This window comes from Balaenoptera physalus (assembly GCF_965194825.1).
Source record: "Balaenoptera physalus genome assembly, chromosome: 6".
Classification (NCBI taxonomy): domain Eukaryota; kingdom Metazoa; phylum Chordata; class Mammalia; order Artiodactyla; family Balaenopteridae; genus Balaenoptera; species Balaenoptera physalus.
This window is the reverse complement of record NC_138885.1, coordinates 69,155,893-69,175,694: the sequence shown is the minus strand read 5'-3', so window position 1 is coordinate 69,175,694 and position 19,802 is coordinate 69,155,893. Positions and strand designations below refer to the sequence as shown.

Here is a 19,802-nt window from a genome sequence, read left to right as displayed (position 1 = left end):
AGGGAGGGAGGGAGGAAGGGTGGGAGGGAGGGAGGGAGGGAGGCTTTGCTGGTGAGCTGGAGAATGGGAAAAGAGGATTTGGTTGCGGAGCTAAACGGCGAGCTCTGCCAATGCCGCGGACTGCCCAGGAGATGGCGAGCGAGCTCCACGCCTGGTGAGGCGCTGCCGCACGGTCAAGATCAACAGTGAAGGGCGGCGCAGCCGGCCTGGGGTCGCCAGCTCGTGCGGTCAAGGCCCACTGTCAGGCGCGGCCGAGCGTCTCGGAAAGCCGGAGATCGTAGCAGCAAAGCTGGCCGGGACAGTGGAGTCAGAGGGACACAGCGGGCTGCCAGAGACTGGAAAGCGTCGCGGCCGCCCCTTTGTGTGGCAGTACGTCCCAGATCCGAAGCCTCCTTCGCCTCTTGAATCACGCGTAGACGCACCAGCCTTGATTCTCCACCGGCGGCGCTCGTAACCTTCCAGGTTTTGGAGGCGCTCTCCCTGCGGCCTTTCAGTCTCCACACGAAGCAAAGGCCTCTCCCTGAAGCTCCCTTCGCCTCGCGGGCCTCCCTATCAGCCCTCCGACCACCGACCGGCTCCGCTCCTCCCTCCTCAATTCAGAATATAAAAGGAATGCATATAAATAACAAAGTCTTCATCTGTTATTGATTTAGCCGTCAATTCAAATTCCACTGGAGAGCGTTTGAGCGCAGTTTTAATCTTCAGCAAACCTCCCATTTCTCTTAGGCGGGGAAAACTGACCGGCAGACTACAGATGAAAGGAAAACCTCGAGGCAATCCTCCCTATCCACGTCAGGAAACCTGAGAAATGGACCTGGGAAATAGGATGCGGCCCTGGAGTCTGGAATTTACAAAAAAGAAGGCGGGGGGTGGGGGGGGACGATGGAGAAGAAGGGGAAACAGGCCCGTTTCAAATGAAAACACGTCTTGTGAGAAAAAGAAAATGTTAGTAACTCTTCCCGAAGTGGAAGGTCGGGACGGTGTGGCCCCATTTTCAGGGGTTATTTCTTCTTGACAGATTGAATCGTGGTCACTTTTCCTTTTCTGTCTCTCTGTCTCTGTCTCTGTCTCTCTCTCTGCCTGTCTCAATTAAAACGAAGTTGCCTGCTCGAAGTCGGTTGCAAGATACGAAAGAAATCAAGCCGAGGAGGAGAAAACGAAAGTAGCTCCGAACCTTGGGTCTCTGCGCCTTCTCCGGCAGATCCATAGGGGAATCCTCCCGCCAGAAGAGTTTACATATCGTGTGAGGTTTTACACAACTGTATTTAACTCACATACCAAAAGTTAGCAGCCATTGAATTCATCGCGCCCGGGTGCTCACAACGACGAGGCATCCAGCTCCTCAGCGGCCATTTCCCTGAGTGGCAAAAAGCCCTCAGAAAGAAAGTTCGTAGTGCCTAAAAATTGCGTCTAGAGGTTTAGGGTGTATAATTATGGTTTCAGTCTTCAACTGCTGTGTGCAGGCTGCCGGGAGAAGGCGATAAGGGATAAGCCTGAAATGTTTCTTTTTCAGAAGTAGAATTTAATTGGGAATTTTTTTTGAGCTGGTCTGGTAAAAACTATAATTTTAGACACCACAAATTATATCCTAATTTAAAGTTATCACTATTTATCTTAAAGGCACAGGAAAAGGAGAGGGAAGGGGTGATGGAAGTGGAGAGCCTGGAGGTTTTACAGACCAGAACTGGTGTTGAGTTTCCTTCATCTATAGGGAATCCCATAGCATTCAGGATAACAAGATTTTATAATAAATAAGACCAGTTTCTAGAGGCAACACAAGCTTGGAAAAAGAAAACAAATGTATAGACTCAGAAGAAACAAGAGAGTTCTGTTTATTTGCATCTCCCTAGGAGTAAAAAGTGATTTTTAAATGCCTGAAGCACTGCCCATGTATCTCAGCTCACAGACATTGCATCTACAAAAATAATCTCTCAGTTGTATAAATATGCAGCACTTTAAAAGTAGTTATTTATCATCACTTTCAGAAACATCTTTTTTTTCTTCCTGGACTTCAGAGCTCCACATTTGTTAGATGTTTTAAAGCTCCACGAGAGCCCAATACATTTGTTCACACAGTCAAGTTCTTCGCTGGGTTCTGGATAAAAGTTCCCACCCATGGCCACACTGATTCAAGCCTCTTTCAGGGAACTGAGGAGATGGTCTCAATTCTAGCCCCACAGACTGGAGGCCAAGGAGAGGGGATGCGTTTATACCATCCGTGGGTCACTCTGCCAATTGCAGCCATTTAAATATCTGCATCTAGAGAAATGAAGGCGTCCATGTGGACACATTATTTCCAAATTAAAGATTATAAAAGCACAAATCTACAAGGTGTATTAAACACAATTACAACAGCAAGTGAAAGACCCAAAGTCAGAAAGATTGTCTTCACTCCAATATTGATACAAACCCTATTTAATAAGGTAGCTGCTTTTAAAGCCATCACAGTCCCTCCAGCCTCCTATTTTTAGACTTTCCCAGTGACCCTAGAACACTGCTTGCCCAGAGCTGTTTCCATTTGCCTCAGGGAGACTCCTGAGAGCTAATGATTCAATTACCCAATCACAGGATATGAATGACTGCAAATCATTCTGCCCTAATGGATTATGAAGATAAGAAGTGCTGGAAACAGGCATAAAAAGTGATTTAAAAAAATAAAACCCTAAAATCAAAATGGCACTTCTGAAATTCATTTGGGGGGATTATTTTAAAATACTTCAAGTCCTTTATACTGGCCTGGAGGGAGAAACAGAACATTAAAAAGTCATAAAAAATAAACCGAGACAAGAGCAAAATCAAAAATAAACAAGTAAGAAACAGAACTACGAAGTCAGGTTGGGCAGCAAGAGGTTTTAGAGCCAGATTAGGGGAAGAGAGAAAAACAATTCACAAAATTTGCCATTACTGGCAGGGGAATGGGGGAATTAAATACATATTCAAGTCTTTCCAAAGGTCTTTTGGAGGCAAGTGGAAGCATTTAAACTCTCTGTGGCCAATCTGGCCCACATCAGGAGACAGTATCTTTGAGCTTGGAGACGATTTTCTTGTCTTTCACTCTTCGGTTCTGAAACCAAATGGTCACTTGTCTCTCGGATAGGTTCGTGGCAGCCGAGATCCGCCGCCGCTTGTCCTTGTTAATGAACTTGTTAATGGCATACTCATTCTCCAGTTCTTTGAGCTGCAGTTTGGTGTAGGGCACCCTCTTCTTCCTCCCCCGACGGTAGACACACATGTCTGGCTGATTTAGAGCCACATCCCCTGGTATAAAAAAACAGCACAGAAGAAATTAGACCGGGATATCTGGAGCACCCAGCTGGGGACTGTGTGTGTAGACTTGGAGGGGGTACAGAGAATGAAGAAAGACAGGCTGTTTACACTTTATTATTATTTACACAGACATATTATTTACATGTTATTAAAGAAAGATTATTTACACTTCAAAGTGAAGGCCAGTGTGATGGATCATCATGGTTTCTCAAACCGGCATCTTAACAAGCCTGAGATTTTATGGTGTAGTTGCTGGGGACTCTCATAAGGACAGTTTCTGCAAATGCTGGTTGCAAACACACAAACATACACAGACTTAAAAAGAAATACCTAGGCTGCTTGTTCAAACTTTGACTTTTCGTGTTCCTGTGTTTGGAGCTTGTGAGCTCTTGGAAGCTTTAGTGGTCACTCTGGGGTATTCATATCCTTCAAAAGTGGGTCTCAACTCCGTGACACCTCTTTGCGGAGGAGGGGCCAAGGCCTGAGCAAAGGGCAGCAAAGACCTTCAACTTTAGGAGAAAAATAGGCCTGTGCCCACACACAGGAAGAAAAGGGTTGTGAGAGAGGCAATTTAAATCAAAAGGATGAGTTTACAGATTTCACACAAACTGGACCGACTGTTCCACTGGGTTAACCATGGTTGGGGAGAGGAGGATAGGTGCCCAACTCCCAAGCAGGGGCGTAGACTCCCAGTCCATTCTTTTCCTTCTTTCTCTCTTCCTCTTCCTCCCTCCCTGCATCTCTCCCTCTTGTCCTTCCCCTTTTCCCAACGTCCCTACCTGGGAAGGATGATTTCCAAAAGTGGGAGCCCTGTGGCTGGTCCTTGGCGCAGTACACCTGGCTGTTCCACCCGTTGGCCAGCGTCCAGGACTGGTAGCCCTCCATGGAGATGTACGCCTCGTGCCGAGGCTCCCCGGAGCCGAAGGTAGACACCATGTCGATATAGCCGGGCACATGCTGGTAGGGGCTCGTGTAGCCCTGGTAGAAGGACACCTCCTTGGCTCGCGCGGGCACCTCGTTGGCCGGTACGCTGCTGCTTGCCAGGCCCGACACGTCCATGTACTTCTCCACCGGGAAGCCTCCCAGCGAGGCGTGCGGCGACGACTTGAGAGCATTCTGCTGTAAGCCCACGCCGTGCGACATGCGGCAGCTATAGTAACCGTTACCGAAGTGGTAGCCGTAGCCCAGGGCCGGGGCGCCCGGGGGCGCTGCAGCGGCCGCGCCGGGCGCCGGGCACTCTTTGGAGGAGGAAGCCTCTGGGCGCGCCGCGACCACAGCCGAAGATGACGACGACGAGGCGGAACCCGCGCGCTCAGAGGTCCCCGGGTACGCGAAGCCCGAGGCCGCCGCCGCCGCCGCCGCTGCTGCCGCCGCCGCCGCCGCCGCTGCCGCTCGTCCGGAGTGTGTCCCGGCGAACACTGGCGCCGAGAGGAAGCCGCGACACTGGCCCGGCGCCGCTGCCGCCACGGAGGAGGAGGAGGAGGAGGCCGGGGCCGCCCCGGCGGCCCCGCCGTCCGCTCGCAGCCCGTCCATGTCCCAGCTCCCGGCGCGGCTCATGGCCCGGCCTGGCCCGGCCCCGGCCCCGGCTCCGGCCCCGTGCACGACCCCATGGCGCGGCGCGCCTCCTCCCTCCTCTCCTTTCTCTCTCGTTCTCTCGCTCCCGCCCTCTTCCTCTCGCCCTCTCTCCCTCTGCGAGCCTCCCGCCCGCCCGCCAGCCAGCCCGCCCGCCAGCCCGCCCTCCAACAGGTTAGCTCATCGCGGGACGTTTATAAAAACGAAGTTCAGGTTGGGAGGGGGCCTGAGCCGGTCGGGGGGCCACCTCCCTCCCCGAGGGCTCCCGCTCGGGGCCGTGCCATTGGCTGCGCAGGGCCACGTGGGGGTGGGGGCGCGGGACAGCCTGGCTCCGGGCCCCGGCCCCTTGGACCCACCCACCCCGGCCCCTACCCCTCCCCAGCCCTCGCGCAGCCCACCGCCCCTTCCCGCCCTCCCCCGGACCCAGGCGTTTGCGCCGCAGCCACCCCCAAGAGCTGATTGCGCGACCGCCCATCCTAGGCCCCGTCTGCGACTGAGGCGGGCGCCGAGGCCTGCGCCTTGTCTCGGCCACGGCAGTTTTTGCCACCTCTCCTTGGCTCCCTGAGCTGCACAGCTAAATGAAGGAGAAGGACAGGGATGATCAGAATGATGTGAAAACAGACCGATTTTTGATCCTGTTGTTTAATTCCTCGGATTAGGTGACCTAGACCCCAAACCCGAGGAAGCTAATTTTCTCTACCTTGCGTATTGCTACGGGGCAAAGGCATTTAACGCGTGCTCTCCCGGGCGATCCTCCGAATTAAGACCAATTGGAGCAGACCCCCCCTCCCCCAATACGCACACACCGTCCACCCGGAAAATGCCCAGGAAGCCGCCCTTGGGGCCGGGGACAGAGACTTACAAATAAATCAAGCGGACGAAAAGACCCGTCCTCGGCGCGGCGAACCAGAGGATCTGCCCCAGCGAAAAAAGTCCGAACGCCTGGTCCACGCTATTCGCCTCTACACTCAGGCCAGCCGGGAGCTGCCTCCCGAGCTGGGTTCCCCAGCCCTGGCGCAGCCTCCCCGGGTCCGCAGAAAGACCCTCTGAAGGGCGCCGGGAGAAAGCCACTCTGCCGCCCTCCAGGAAATTTCTGCGCCTCGCCCAGCAGCCGAACTGCCTCTTGCATTTTGCAGACACCACCCACCCCCGCCCGTTACTCACACCAATTAATTGAAAACTTCACTTTCCCAGGAACCTTTGTTTTCGTTTTCTTTTCCAAGCTGCCAACTGCAGAGAAGTGAGAGGGGCAAATTAAGAGGGTGTTTTTCCCAAGCAAATTTGGGGCTCGTGATGGGAGCAGCCCGGAGCAACAGGGTCTGACTTCGAGGGGGTAGGGTGGGCTCCGGGCAGCCCCGCCAGGGTGTGGGGATCACAACCCTGAGCCCTCTCTTCATCCTTTCCTTCCATTCCTCAGCCACAGAACCCCAGTACATCATCCTCCATCTTAGACATTAGCGGGGAGCCTATGTGAGTCCTGCGGCAACTCTAAGGCTCCACTTTAGAAGCAACATTAGATCTGATGGGCCGACAGTACTGGGGTGGGTGGGAGAGCCCTCAGAGTGAGCCCATTTCTTTCTGTAGCAGCAACACCCCAGTCCAGCCCACCTCCAAGAAAATCACTCCCCTGAGCCTGTGATTGGTGAATCCAGCTTGTCACCTAGCCCCACTGTTCTGGACCAAGACAGGACCTGGATGGGGCAACTAAAAGAGCCAGGGAGGCTCTCTTGGACCTGGCCCGTCATCGCAGGGTGGGCTGCTGGTGTTGGGAGTGTTGACACGCAAAACGCAGTAACCATAAAAGGCTCAAATAAAGGGGAAAGTTATGAGAGGGGTGCTGGAAAGGAAAAGCAGGCGAATTTGTTTGACCTTTTTGAAGTCCTAGACATGTTCATGATCAATTCAAGACGGGAGGGGCCTAAGCCTCTGCAGAAAATTGTAGAGAATGGAAGTTTGCTGGTAAGAACAATTTCGGTTTCTTGAGAGAAGGCAGAAGTTAGCAAGAGAAGCTGGATTTGTTTTTTTTGTTTTTTAAAAATGCCAGCCAGAGCCAGGTGACAGGGTTGCTGACTTTTTGGAAGAGTTTGGCTGGGTTCTCTTTACCCAACAATTTCAGTACCAAACCAGTCATGGGATGCTGCCCCCTGAAATGCTCTTATTTTTCCTTTGTATCCCCTTCTTTTTCTCAGAGAGAGAAAGCACGGAGATACTTAAAGAATTTTTTTTCTGTTACCTCAAATAAATTTGTTGAAATATTTCTAAGACATAACTGGAACCAACAAACTTTCAGTCTCTCAAAACTAAATATCTCTGTGATTTTTGTGCCCTGGAATTTCTGCTCCATTTTCTATCTGATAAATACATTTTAATGACTGATTATATGCTAAAAAAGTGAAGAAAGTGAAATTAAGATAGGAAGGAAGAACTTGTCAAGGTTTGCTGATTTCGAACAGCCCTTCACTTTTGGCTTAATTTTCCATGCAGCAAATTAAGTTGTGCAGGACTGGAAGCAAAGTCTGAATTAATGCTCTGGTTGAAAGACACTTCTCAATGGTGGCCTTGCCTCCAGTTTCCTTGTGGAACTCTGGCAAGACTTGGAGCTTCTCTACCCATCCTAGCAGGTATTCAGAGACCAGGGAAGTTTTGAACAGTAAGGAGCATAGCCTCTTGCTATTCTGCAGCTGAACCTTCTTCCAGTACAGCCTTCTAGGTCCTGGCCCTGGGGGAGGGGATTCCCCTTAGGAAAGAGGCTCTGACTGGACCCTATGAAGGTCCCCTAAACCTAGCAGCTGCTCCCTATTGGATCATAGGGCAGTGGTTGAGTACCAGGCAAAGTCAGGGCTGCTCTGTTTATGAACTAAGACGACACATAGTTTACAAGCTGGGGGTGGTAGGTAGTGGAGGAATTTTGAGGCTGAATTTGCAGGAACATTTCATTTAGCTTGTATACCCTGTATCCAAGGTGATTTTAGGTTTAAACTTAACGGGAATAATTTTCTTTAGCTGGCCAGGAGCACAGACTGAACGCTGTGTGTGGGTGGGTAGGTGTATTATGTTGGGGCTTTAACAACAGAAATAGTCTTTGTTAAACGAAAGTCTTTGCAAACAAAAATGTCTCCAAAAACTGATGTGTTGTTATTCAGTGATTTTTGCCATCTTTCCTGATTTTGGTGAGAAACTCAAGGTGGCCCTTCATTGCCCCAAGTCCTACTCTACCAGAGAAAATCAGGTCACCTCTGCTCTCCCCTCCCATCACTTGCTCCTTTCCCTCCTTTGCCTGCCCAAGCACCCTTTTTTTGGAACTGATGATATTCTGGAAGTCACATCCTCTCTTTTCCTCCTTGTAGCTGATCTTTCAAATCATGTCCCTGTCCTGGGTTAGGGAAGGGGTAGATGCAGACTGCGATTTAGATTTATTGAAGAACACAAGTTCCTCTGCTTGCCAAGACAGAAATGAGCTCAATTAACCACCTAATCGGTGGCCATTAGGGCCAGGACAACAATAGCCGGGTCCTAACAGAATGGGGTCCTGGGGACTCCTTTGAAAGTGTGTTCCTTGATGGCCACAGCAGAAAATGCAGGACACCACTCTAATTAACTTGTAAGAAGCCAAAACTTCAGTGTAGAAATAAAGTCTTAATTCCAAAATAAAGTCCAGCAGAACTGGCTGGACAGTGCTCTTAACCAAGTCTGTGCTCTGCCAACTTTGGCGCTAATTTTCCCTCTGCAGGCAATACCCAATTTCACTCAGGCTGGAGATATCAAAAGGATTTAAAAAAACAGCAAACCCGGGGTGAAGAAAGGGGTCTCTAGCAAGAGCCAGACAGCGGCATCCTGAGTTTAGGCACTTTCTGTGTCTGAGATGTATTCCATTTGGATTTAATAACACAATTAGGCTTTATTAAATGTAAATTGTTTGCAACAACAAAAAAACCTCTTCAAACCGAAGCGTTATTTGGTGAAACCAGGTTTACCTCCCGCAGGGCGGTGGGCCCTTGTTTGGGATGGAGAGAACTCCTACAGTCCTGGCGGGAATTAAAGCCAGCGAGAGTCTTCCCTCTCAAAGAAGCACTAATCTCACTGCGAAGGGGGAGCCGGAGGGTGGGTGCAGAGCCCGAGGACCCGGGTAACTTGCTGCTTTTTTCGCAAAACAAAAGATGGGACCGAAAACCATCTTCCGCTGTTTTGTCCGACAACTCAAGGTGTGGGGTTATCCTCGGAATACTTCTCTAGCAGTATCATTGTTAACTGAAGTCCAGTAAGTGCTCACTCTGTCGGCCCTTTGAGATGAAAGAAAATAAATGTCTCTCTCTCTATCTGTCTCACCCCCACCCACATTCCGCAGAGCCCCACCGTCTCGGTGGGAAATCCAGTTGTGGTCACCGGCAGCAGAAAGGGATGAAGGTTAGGGAAATGCCTAACCACGAAGGGGCGGGGCGGGGCGGGGCGGGGCGCGGTGGGCGGAGGAGGCCAAGAGAAGGAAGCGGAGGAGTAAGTGGTCCGGCTTAGCTTCCCGGCTGGGCGGCGCGCAGTTCCCCAGGCTCGGCGCTAGATGTCCCTGCAAGTTTTCCTGTCGCGTCGAGGGCGCACGAGCTTCAGGCAGGCTTCAGTCGGGGTAGCTCCGGAGTCCAGGGACAAAGTACTCTCCCAGCCCCCACCCAAGGCGGTCCTGGTGGGCGCGGGATTGTAGGGGAAAGGAGGAGGAGAAATAGAAGGCGCCAGAGAGGCCTGGAGGAGACGGCGCGAGGCCGGCCTGCCGAGGGATGGCAGCAAAAAGTTGCCAGTACAGAGTCCGCCCTGCAGTCGCCAGACCCGCATCTTCCCTTATAAACCGAAACCTCCGAGCCGTGGGGACCGCACTCAGCCTAAAGAAAACGTACCCGGTGTTCTCAACCCAGGTTCTAGCCGTCCTGCTGTCCCGCCGCACTCGGCGTCCCCAGTCCTCGAGCGAGCTTGCGTCCGGCTGCGGGCCTGCGGGTTTCGGGCCCCGTTGGCCCGGAGCCTTCCTCGCCGAAGGCAGGAGCCAGGCCCCGGAGCTTGCGGGGCTCAGCGACAGCTCCGGCTCTACCGGCGCTCCTCCCCTCGGGCAGCCTGGACAAATTTTTACAACCTTCAGTCGAAGGCCAAAAGTGTTTACCACTTCACCTCGGAGGACCCGCCGCTGCTCAAGAAACAAATATTTAGTCTGGAGGCCTAACAACAAAAACAAATTTAGGCCTCTTTCATGTAATTCCTCCTTTGGAGTAAAAAGTGCTTTTCAGCCCTTCTGGAGAAAACCCTTTCCGAACCCTCAACCCCAACGCATCTTAAAAATTCCTGCCAAACCACGCGGGCATGGGTTGATTTTTTTTTTTTTTTTTGAGTGAGTCTTGGTGCCTTGGTAGTGAGTAGGAGGTTTTGATGGCCTGGAGGCTGCGTCTGATAACCAGGGACTTTTGACAGGTGGTTCCCAGTCTCAGCCTAGACATTTCGGGAGAGCTGCAAGGTTTGGGCATTTCAATAATGAACCCCAACAGAACTGTGTCAGTCTTCTCACTACCTCTATGCAGATTCAATGTTTTTGAGTATTTAAAGAAGACATATGCAAAATAAAGGAACCAACAATAAATGCTGCCCAAAGCTTTAAAATACCGTATAGTTTGGATATTATCAGAGATAACTTAAATCACAAGCAAGTTCTCTAATCTCTGTGTGGAAGCTTTCTTATCTCTGAAAAAGGGATAATAATAGAATGATTTCTAGAGTTGCTCTGAGCATTAGAGAAGCTAATATATGTAAAAAGCACTTGTAATTTCAGAGTTAAAGCTCTATATAGGTGGGCCAATATTACTACTACTGGTAAATGTGGAATCTACATAAATTAAGGGACATTAAATATTGTAATGGAATGTTCACCGTCTCCCATGAAACATTGTCTGCTAAGCGCAGTTCAGTGAAAAATTATGGGTGTCTTTTAGTGTGAGTAGTTTTCCTGACATGGTCTCGAACATACTTTTCATGATAAATGTGCTAGAATACGCAATGTTAGTGTTATTTAAAAGGTGCAAAATAGTTTTGGAAACCACTAATGAATGAAGGTGTCGCCGAGAAATGGTGTTTTCCCTTTTCAACAGATTGAGGTCCGGTTTGCCACAGGTTTTGGCACGAGGGCCGAGGGGTCCCCGAGGAAGGGAGGAAGCTGGAGACCCACCCGCGGGGTGAAGGAGGAAGGGGCTGCCGTCAGTACCCCGCCCCCAGCGGCGGCTCCTGCGATTGAAAGCAGCTCACAGCCGCCGAAACCGCGAGGAAAACAGACGGGGGCGCCAAACGACAGCAATAAAGGCATCTGCGACTTCCGCTTAAGTCGCGCCTCCGCCCGATCCCACCCCCTGCCAGGGCCTTGCCCCCCCCCCCCCCCCCACGGACCGGAGCCTGGACCGACGTGTCCCATTCAGTCCCTAAAGCTAAGTGGGACTAGGGGGTACCCTTCCCAAGTTCCTGGGACAGCAACCCCCCTCCGCTGGGCGCGGCCTGCCAGGGATGGTGGAACTGGGCATTCGGACTGTGGAAGGAGAGGGAAGGAGAGGTGGGATAATCCGCAAGGCTGAGTTCTGACCACGTTAATGGCCGGAAAGCCGGCGCGAGAAGGGCTCATAGTGCTCGGAGTCGGGTGGCCTCTGGGGCAGGGGCGGAGGTGGACCCGAGTGATGTCCTCCTCTGAGCTCCCGACGCCCATTATGCGTCCCACCTCTCACCTCTCCAGTCACCAGGTGCCTATCCAGCTTTCCATTTCTCACCTTGGGGGAGAATTCCGTTTTATTACCTTAAAGAGGCAGAATTGATTTTCGAAGCAGAACTCGCGTTGTTGAAATAAGTGGGTGCCAAGGGGAACAGGAGATAAACTTTTGGCATTGACTCTGTGTATAAATGTATATAAATATACTTCACACCTCGCCTCCCTTTACATTCCTGACGCGCCCCCAAGGGGTCCAAAGTTAAAAGGAAAGCGCCAACAGAGAGATGGGCAAATAGATCTCGGGTTTGCCCCTAACACACCCCCGATGTGCTGGGTGTGGCGGCAGGGAGGAAAGGGGGGGCCCTGGGTTGGGGTCTGGGTTGGCGGTGCAGGACCCGAGACCAGCGCCCAGATTGCCAGGGTCTCTCGGCAGCTTCGGAAGCTCGCAGGCCGACCTCCGGGTCCCGACTCTATCCGCCCTTGTTCCTGCCGGTGGCCGTGGATCTCTCCCCTTGGGCAGCTGGTGGGTGGACCCGCACAGCTCGCTGGGGGTCCGAGCATCGTGGGGCGCAAGCGAGGGAGGAGACGTGCAACGGCCTTGAGTGAAGATTGATCTTCGTTAAAATGGTTGCCACCAGCGTCATTATGACCATCAAAGTTATCGCCAAGAGGCTCAGCCGCCAAGCTCAGGTCGGGAGGAGCAGCAGCAAGGCTAGTCCGCGATTTTTCGCGCCCAGACTCAGCGCAGGGAATATCCGGGGCCACAGGTAAGAGGCTGGGGTGGGGGAGAGGAGAAAGGAGAGAAGGAAGAAGAGCAGAGTGGGGAAGAGAGGGCAGGGGGATGGTAGGGGAAGGAAACTAAGTCTCTTCTTTCCCATCCTTGACCTCGAAACCCGGCAACTTTGCCACAAATAATTCGATTTGAGGAGGGAGGGGGAAAGCTGGCAAAGTAAAAGTGGATTTGGGGCGGCCCATATGGCGCTGTAAATTGCGACTGTGTTTAAAGTTAGCTGTTGAATTCTGCAATGAAATCGTCCAGCCGAGTTCATTTCCCCTAGGGAAAATGCGTAGGCGAGAAGCCTATCCATCAGCAGGATTATAAAAGTAAAAAACCTGGGACTTCAAGTTCAGGACTCACTCTGCAAACGGTATTAAAAAATCAGAGAGGACCTAATGATTTCCGTTTGGAGGCGCGGGCCCAACGCACCTCCCCAGCCACGTAGCACTAAAGTGCTTTCAAAACTCTATGAGATTCTCTCTCTCCCTGTCTCTCCTTCTCTCGCGCTCTCTCTCTGTCTCTCCCTCCTGGGTGGGAGGAGAGTAGCCAGGCTGAGGCGAAGAAGTAGGGAGAGAGAGAACGCGGCGTCTTATTTGTTAAATAAAATACATATTTGGTTCTGAAATTCGAAAGATAAGTAATCCAGACAGGAGCGCAAGGTCTTCTCCTTACGCAACTCTTCCTACATCCTCCCCCGTCCCCCCCTTACCCTCCTCCCGCTTGTAAATGTTAAAAACAAACAAACAAAACTTCCCGACGATCTACTCTGGAAAATCAAAGCATTATCTATTATTTAACACGTATCTGTGTCCGAGGAAAAATGAGGAAGGCGCTGCATGATTAGGACCTAAGGGGCAACCCAGCAAACTGAGAGCGTAATGATGCCCCTAAATGAAGGGGGAAATGTGCCGCTGCGCGCTCTATTAATCAGACTGTCAATTTCACCCCCGAGGCCAAACCCCCGGGCGAGCAGAACCTGCTCTGAGCGGGCAAAGGACCGGGAGCCGTCCTCCTCACTTCTTGTCTCTTCTCGCCTCCTACCTGGATCTATTTGTCTGCTCTGAAGCCGCCTTCATTACCCACTGACAGGAGCGTGTATTTATTTGCTTATAAACCTGTTACAATAAATGATTATTCGAACGGCGTCATTCGTACCTTAATGACGAGCGAGCGCTACTTTTTGATGAATGACATCTCGGGCTCGGAAGGATGTATGGGTCATTTTGACCAGTCATTCCCTCGCTGTGGCATCCCACAATTTTTCCGCCTCCCTCCAAAAGAGATAATAATATTTAGAGGCGCTCGCTGGGGCTGAATGAGAATTAGCCCTAGGCGCAGCCCATCATTAGGACGGGACAGCCGGGCCACTGTGACATTTTTTAGAAAGCTGAGATGATGGAAAGAATAAGAAAAGAGATGATTCTGATGGAGAGAGGGCTGCACAGCCCCACGGCCGGCAAGAGGTTCTCCAATTTGTCCGACTCGGCTGGCAATGCTGTGCTCGAGGCCCTGGAAAATTCGCAGCACCCGGCTCGCCTCAGCCCGCGCCTGCCGTCCGCCCCCCTGCACAGCGCTCTGGGAGACCTCCCTGCCAAGGGCAAATTCGAAATAGATACTTTGTTCAACCTGCAGCACCCGGGCAGCGAAAGCACCGTCTCCTCCGAAATCGCGTCCGCCGCGGAGGGCCGAAAAAAGCCGGGTCATTATTCAGAGGCGGCAGCCGAGGCGGACATGAGCAGCGACGTGGAGGTGGGCTGCTCGGCGCTGCGCTCGCCCGGCGGCCTCGGCGCCGCGCCGCTCAAGGAAAACAATGGCAAAGGTAATCGCGCCGCCCGCGACGCGCTCTCCAGTCCCATCCTCTCTGTTCCTCCGCTGCCCTGCCGGCTGTTCTTGGTGCCTTTGCCCCTCTCCGACCCTCCGCAGCGAGCTGCACAGAGCTGGTTCAGGCGGGGGCGGGACGCAGGCGTGGAACCGTGCCCTCCGGCTCTGCTCCTTGAGCCTCCCAGAGAGACGCAGGCCTGGGGCCTGCCCTCGCTCCTGAGTCCGAGAAAATGTTTCTGCGAGCGGGTCTAAACACCCGTGCGAGCCGACCTACCCCTAGCCATCCACTGAGTCGCGTTGGGGGAAGGCTGCCCAGGGCAGCTGCTCCGAACTCCGCGGCCTCTGAGCCCCAAGGCCGAGTGAAGGGGGCATTCTAAGTCGAAGGGAGCCTCGCTGGGCGCCTCTGGGAGACTCTCTTGGGTCAGCGGGAGAGAGTTGAAAAGTAGGGTCCACCCCCGAATGGTTCCTGTTTGAGCTACTTACTGCTGTCTTTCCAATCTTAAAATATTTTAAACCAAATCCCAAAGACTGTCCAAGAAAGGTTAGAGGCCGTACAGAAAGCTGACCTGCGGTCTCCAGATCATGGCAAATCCAGAGCTTCTCAAACTGAGTCTAGATGTAGGCATTTTCCCTCGGCCAATTTTCCTCCTGAGTTGAAAATTTCCTTTTATTAAAACAAAACAACCCCCCCTCCCAATTGAGTTCCTATTATTTGGTTATGAAGAGCTCTCCAAACTTTATTGATTCCATTAACGGCAGCAATTTGTAAGCATGACAGATCCCATCAATTCAGGCAGCGCCTCGCCTTCCTCTCGCGGCTTCCCCCATCCTCGTGCAGCCCCAGCGCGGAGATCTTGGTCTTACGGTGACTCATGCGCTGTCGGCCGTTTGTTTGCCAGGGTTCGCGGAGAGTGGCTCAGCCGCGGGCACCACGACGTCTGCGTCGGGCTCTGGCCTCGGCAGCCTGCATGGAGGCGGCGGCGGCGGCGGCGCGGGCGCAGCGCTGGTCGGCTCCGGCTCTGGCGCGGATCAGGTGCGGCGCTACCGCACGGCGTTCACCCGCGAACAGATCGCGCGCCTGGAGAAGGAGTTCTACCGGGAGAACTATGTGTCGCGGCCCCGCCGGTGCGAGCTGGCCGCTGCGCTCAACCTTCCCGAAACCACTATCAAGGTATTGATTCCAGCATGCGCCTGTTCTAGCCTCCCCCAGGGTGTCTGGGTTGATTTTTGTTTCTCCTTTCTGGGTGGCTAGATTTAGCTGAGGGCCTGAAAACCCGCGGGGAGAGTCACCAAAGGAACTGGCATGTTTATTTCTCAGCTGCCGTATCCGAAGGGTTGGCCGGCCTGGCTGACCTGGGAAGCCCCCGAATGGCGCAGTCCATGCCGCAAACGCTCGCCTCAGCTCAGCGCCTGCCCAGGTGCCCCTAGCCCATGTCCTTGGCCTCACTTTCCCCTCGGCGGCAAAGCCGTCTGGTCTTTGTTCCTCTGGCACGAACCAAAGGTGAAACTTTCCATTTGCTCTTGATCTTGGAGATTTATTTTTCACATAAATCGTTACAACAAGGAGAAAGGATACTGTATTTTAAAAATCGATTAGGTTGAGAAAGTTTTCTAAACATTTTTTCTCCTGGGCAAAGGGAAAAAAGCAACCTCCCGGGGGGAGCAACGAAATTGTCCTTATTTACATATCTTTAGGCGATTAATTTTATTATAAGTCCAGGAGAGATAGCCGGGAGGCTGGGCTATCCTCACGGAGGATCTGGCACTCTAGAAAAAGAAAAGAGGAAACTCCACGGGATAGGGGAGGAGTGTGAAAGTCTCCCTTCGGTTTGGTCGGGCTTTCTTTAATTTAGAGTTGTGACGAATGATGTCTTCATTAGATACCGTGTGGGGAGGGGTAGAAAAGTCCCTTTCCCAGTTTAAGAGGATGTTGCTCCCGCCACTCATTTGAAGCAAAAGATTCCAACAAAACCATCCCTTCAATATCAGAACCGGACCCGTGCCCCTCGGGACAATTCCTTGCAGCTCAGAGGACTCAAGACCTCGCGCGGCGACTTTTTAGAAAAGCTGCAGCGGCAGCTTCTCGTCAAAGGAGGCCTAGAATCCCCGTGCAAATCCTGGTATTGAGAGACGGGTGCTTGGCGAGGCCGGGCACCGGTGGGTGGCGGGAAGGGGAGGAAAGGTTGGGTTGGGACGAGAAAACGCAGCCCAAAGCAAGGGAGCAGAAGCCCGAGGAGCCGCAGCAATTGGACACAGGGAAGAAGACTCTGTTCGCTTAGGAGGGTGTGCCTATGGCGCTCCACACTGCCGCCCACACTGTCCCAGCTGGAAGAGGAGAGGGGACTCGGGGCTGGGCCCGGTCGGAGGGGCGTAGGCCAGGCTATTCGGAGGTCCGGGAGGGGCGGGGAGGCGCAGGGCGGGGGCTGGGGCCTCGGGACGCTCCCTAACTCCGGGCTGCGGCGCGGCTCTCCCCGCAGGTGTGGTTCCAGAACCGGCGCATGAAGGACAAGCGGCAGCGCCTGGCCATGTCGTGGCCGCACCCGGCCGACCCCAGCTTCTACACCTACATGATGACGCACGCGGCCGCTACCGGAAGCCTGCCCTACCCCTTCCACTCGCACGTGCCGCTGCACTACTACCCGCACGTGGGTGTCACGGCTGCGGCCGCGGCCGCTGCGGCCTCCGGCGCAGCGGCCGCGGCCTCATCGCCCTTCGCCACTTCCATCCGCCCGCTGGACACCTTCCGCGCGCTCTCGCATCCCTACTCGCGGCCGGAGCTGCTGTGCAGCTTCCGTCACCCGGGCCTCTACCAGACGCCCGCGGCCGCCGCGGGGCTCAACAGCGCGGCCTCGGCCGCAGCGGCAGCAGCGGCTGCGGCGGCCGCGGCCTCCTCGGCCGCGGCGGCCGGGGCGCCCCCCAGCGGCGGCTCCGCACCCTGCTCGTGCCTCAGTTGCCACAGCAGTCAGTCGGCCGCGGCGGCCGCAGCCGCTGCCGCCGCCGCCCTGGGCTCCCGGGGTGGCGGCGGCGGAGGCGGCGGGGGTGGCAGCGGCGGTGGCGGCGGCGCTGGGGCCGCCGGGAGCTCGGACTTCGGCTGCAGCGCCGCAGCGCCACGCCCCGAGAGCGGCTTCCTGCCCTACTCAGCCGCTGTGCTTAGCAAGACCGCCGTGAGCCCGCCGGACCAGAGGGACGAGGCGCCACTCACCAGATAACTACGTCGCCGCCGCCAGGGGGCCGCGCCCGCCGCTCCGAGTGTGCCCGGGAGTCCCCTGAGCGCCCCCCGTGCCCCCTGTGCGCCCACGTGCCCTCTGCGCTCTGCCCGCTGCTGAGGCTGTCGCCAGGGGGCGCCCCAGCGCGGGAGGCCTAAGGGAACCTGTCCCGAATTGGGGGGAAGAGCCGGCACGAAAGCTCGGCGTGCTTACCCTCAAATTATTTCTATTTTTGTATTTGCTACCCAGCCACCTCCTCTCCTCTAAGTATGTTTCCCGCCGCCCAGACCCCGCTTTTTTGCCTCTGTCCCGAGCTCTTGGTCTCCCCAGGACAATCTCCTCGCCCCCAAACTAGTCCTCTGGGGTCTCGGGTCCTGGCTTAAGCCGTCAGGCCCGGTTACTCGGCTGAGCCACGTGGCCAGAAGCAAGGAGAACCACAACAAAGAGAAGGGAATGGTGTGCGCTAGTGCTTTGTGCGGGAGAGAAATCCACCCCCGATGTTCCTGCTGCTTCTCTGTTTCTTCCATCCATTCTTATCTTTAAACGAGGGTGAGAAGAGGTAGCAGTTTTTCTCTCATCCTGAGCTTGTTAGGGGCCCTATCCGAGGAGAGCGGAAGAATGGAGGTCTGAGAAGAAGGCCTGGAGGGCGGATGGAGAGCGCGGGCGGCTGCGGGTGTGTGTGTGAGATTGTTTACTGCGTGCGGGGGACAAGGATGGTGGGGCGGTGGCCGCCGTCCCTGGAAAGGACAAAGCCCCAAAGCCGAGATGGGAAGTGGCGGCGGTCTTGCCGCCTGTCTCTCGGCCCACAACCCCCTTCTCTCTTCTGATCTGCGGTTTGGGATGGAGGCGTCTTGCATATTTTATGCAAAAAGTAATGGCTAATGAGATTGCCACAGCCAGGCCAGGAAAGGAAAGGGAAACGAAAGGACGGGGAGGGCAAGACTGACAGATCGCTGTAGTATTTGAAGAAGCGTTTTCAGCTCAGTTTTCCAACGATTGGGTTCCACTCCATCTGGGAAATACTTGAATTTCTAAATATATATTATCCTGAAGCATTTCCTTAGACACTTTTCTAAGTTCGAACTCTTCCCCTCACCCCCTTCCCTCCTCGCTTTCCTTTTCCTCGGATAAAATGGTTCTTGGCTTATTTCTCACGCATGTCTATTGCGCCTTCGCCTCTGCAAAGCCACCGCTGGGTTGTTGAGACCCGCTCTGCCAACCCCAGCTACTGGAGGGGTTTCCTTGAACTTGAAGAAAGGCACATCAAAACCCACCAGTGTTAACTGCCACGTCAATTTTGATGCTAATAATGTGCAGATTATGACGAAAATTGCCAATCATGCTCTCTGATGGACCTCCTTTGAATGTGGAATTGGAGAAAAGTTCCCCACACGGAGACCTGCTGTCAAGTACTAACAACCCGCTAAGGGAAGTCATTAGGAGAGACGGATAAGAGACTCGGTACATAAAACATTGTTCTTGGTGCATAGAATGTATGTTATTTAATGTTATCTCTGTTACCTGAAGTGATTTCGCAGAAGAAAGCCACGTTCTTATCATCTCAATTGCCAATTTTCATTTTGGTAACTTGGACGCCCTGGGTAGACTTTTCTCTAAGTTGATATTCCACCAATGTGAACAGCCTCATTAAATCAAGCCCAGATATTTCCATAATGCTCCCCGCAGAGCCACTTCGCTCCTCACATAATGAGCTTTTCTGAAGAGCCCTAAAATAACTTGCTAGTGCATGTTTAGACCTAGCGAAGTGGGTATGTGTGTGTATTTAAATGTAGGTGCTACCTACATATTCGTGTATGTGTGTGTATATATATGTATATATACATACATATATAGATATCTGGTCTCTTAAACATATACATATGTAAGAGATGCACACACATCCATATATACCCATTGGCACTCTTTTCTGTGATTTATTTCAAATTCATGTTCTGACATATTTGTGTTAAAGACACTGGATTTAAAAAATTTATTTCCTAAAAATAGGCTTTCAGGAAACTTTTGAAAGAATTCACTTTACAGGGGAAATTAGTATTTTCATCAAATGGAAAATATTTCAAGGGGAAACAGTATTTTCCCTGGGGTCTATTAAAATATTCCCATGAAATATTAGAGAACTTCCCAATGAAATAGCAATGATCTAAACCTCAACTTTCTGTGTTCTTTTTTCTTTTAAAGCGATGAGACTACTTACATTAAAAATTGATTATACCAGCTCTTACTGCGTTTACATTAAAATATTAATATATAATTTAAGGCTAAATAAAATAAACCAAAATATGATACCCTTTTATCAGCTTTACCTTTGTAGATTGTTAATGTCCTTTCTTATGATCAGCTATCAGATGTATATAAGTACTTTAGGCAATAATGTTTACACTTCCCTCCAAAATATATATTATTGATGAGAACGCTGGTTGGT

At 52.7% G+C, this 19,802-nt stretch overlaps 2 protein-coding genes and 1 long non-coding RNA gene across 3 annotated transcripts in view; 2 read left to right on the top strand and 1 right to left on the bottom strand.

Annotated features, from left to right (window-relative positions):
* LOC309662610 overlaps positions 1–19,802 on the top strand; it is a 592,813-nt gene that overhangs the window by 106,433 nt on the left and 466,578 nt on the right. The gene's annotated exons all lie outside the window — the stretch shown is intronic.
* On the bottom strand, positions 1,809–9,148 carry HOXD13 (homeobox D13). Its single transcript, XM_082466318.1, has 2 exons — positions 4,047–9,148; positions 1,809–3,258 (listed from the first exon to the last, which is right to left on the bottom strand). The coding sequence occupies exons 1-2, from the start codon at positions 4,822–4,824 to the stop codon at positions 3,008–3,010; spliced, it is 1,029 nt and encodes a 342-aa protein (XP_082322444.1). The 5' UTR covers positions 4,825–9,148; the 3' UTR covers positions 1,809–3,007.
* Positions 11,508–17,362, top strand: EVX2 (even-skipped homeobox 2; the record flags this gene model as incomplete). The annotated part of the gene is made up of 3 exons (XM_082466317.1): positions 11,508–14,151; positions 15,053–15,324; positions 16,631–17,362. The coding sequence occupies exons 1-3, from the start codon at positions 13,725–13,727 to the stop codon at positions 17,360–17,362; spliced, it is 1,431 nt and encodes a 476-aa protein (XP_082322443.1). The 5' UTR covers positions 11,508–13,724.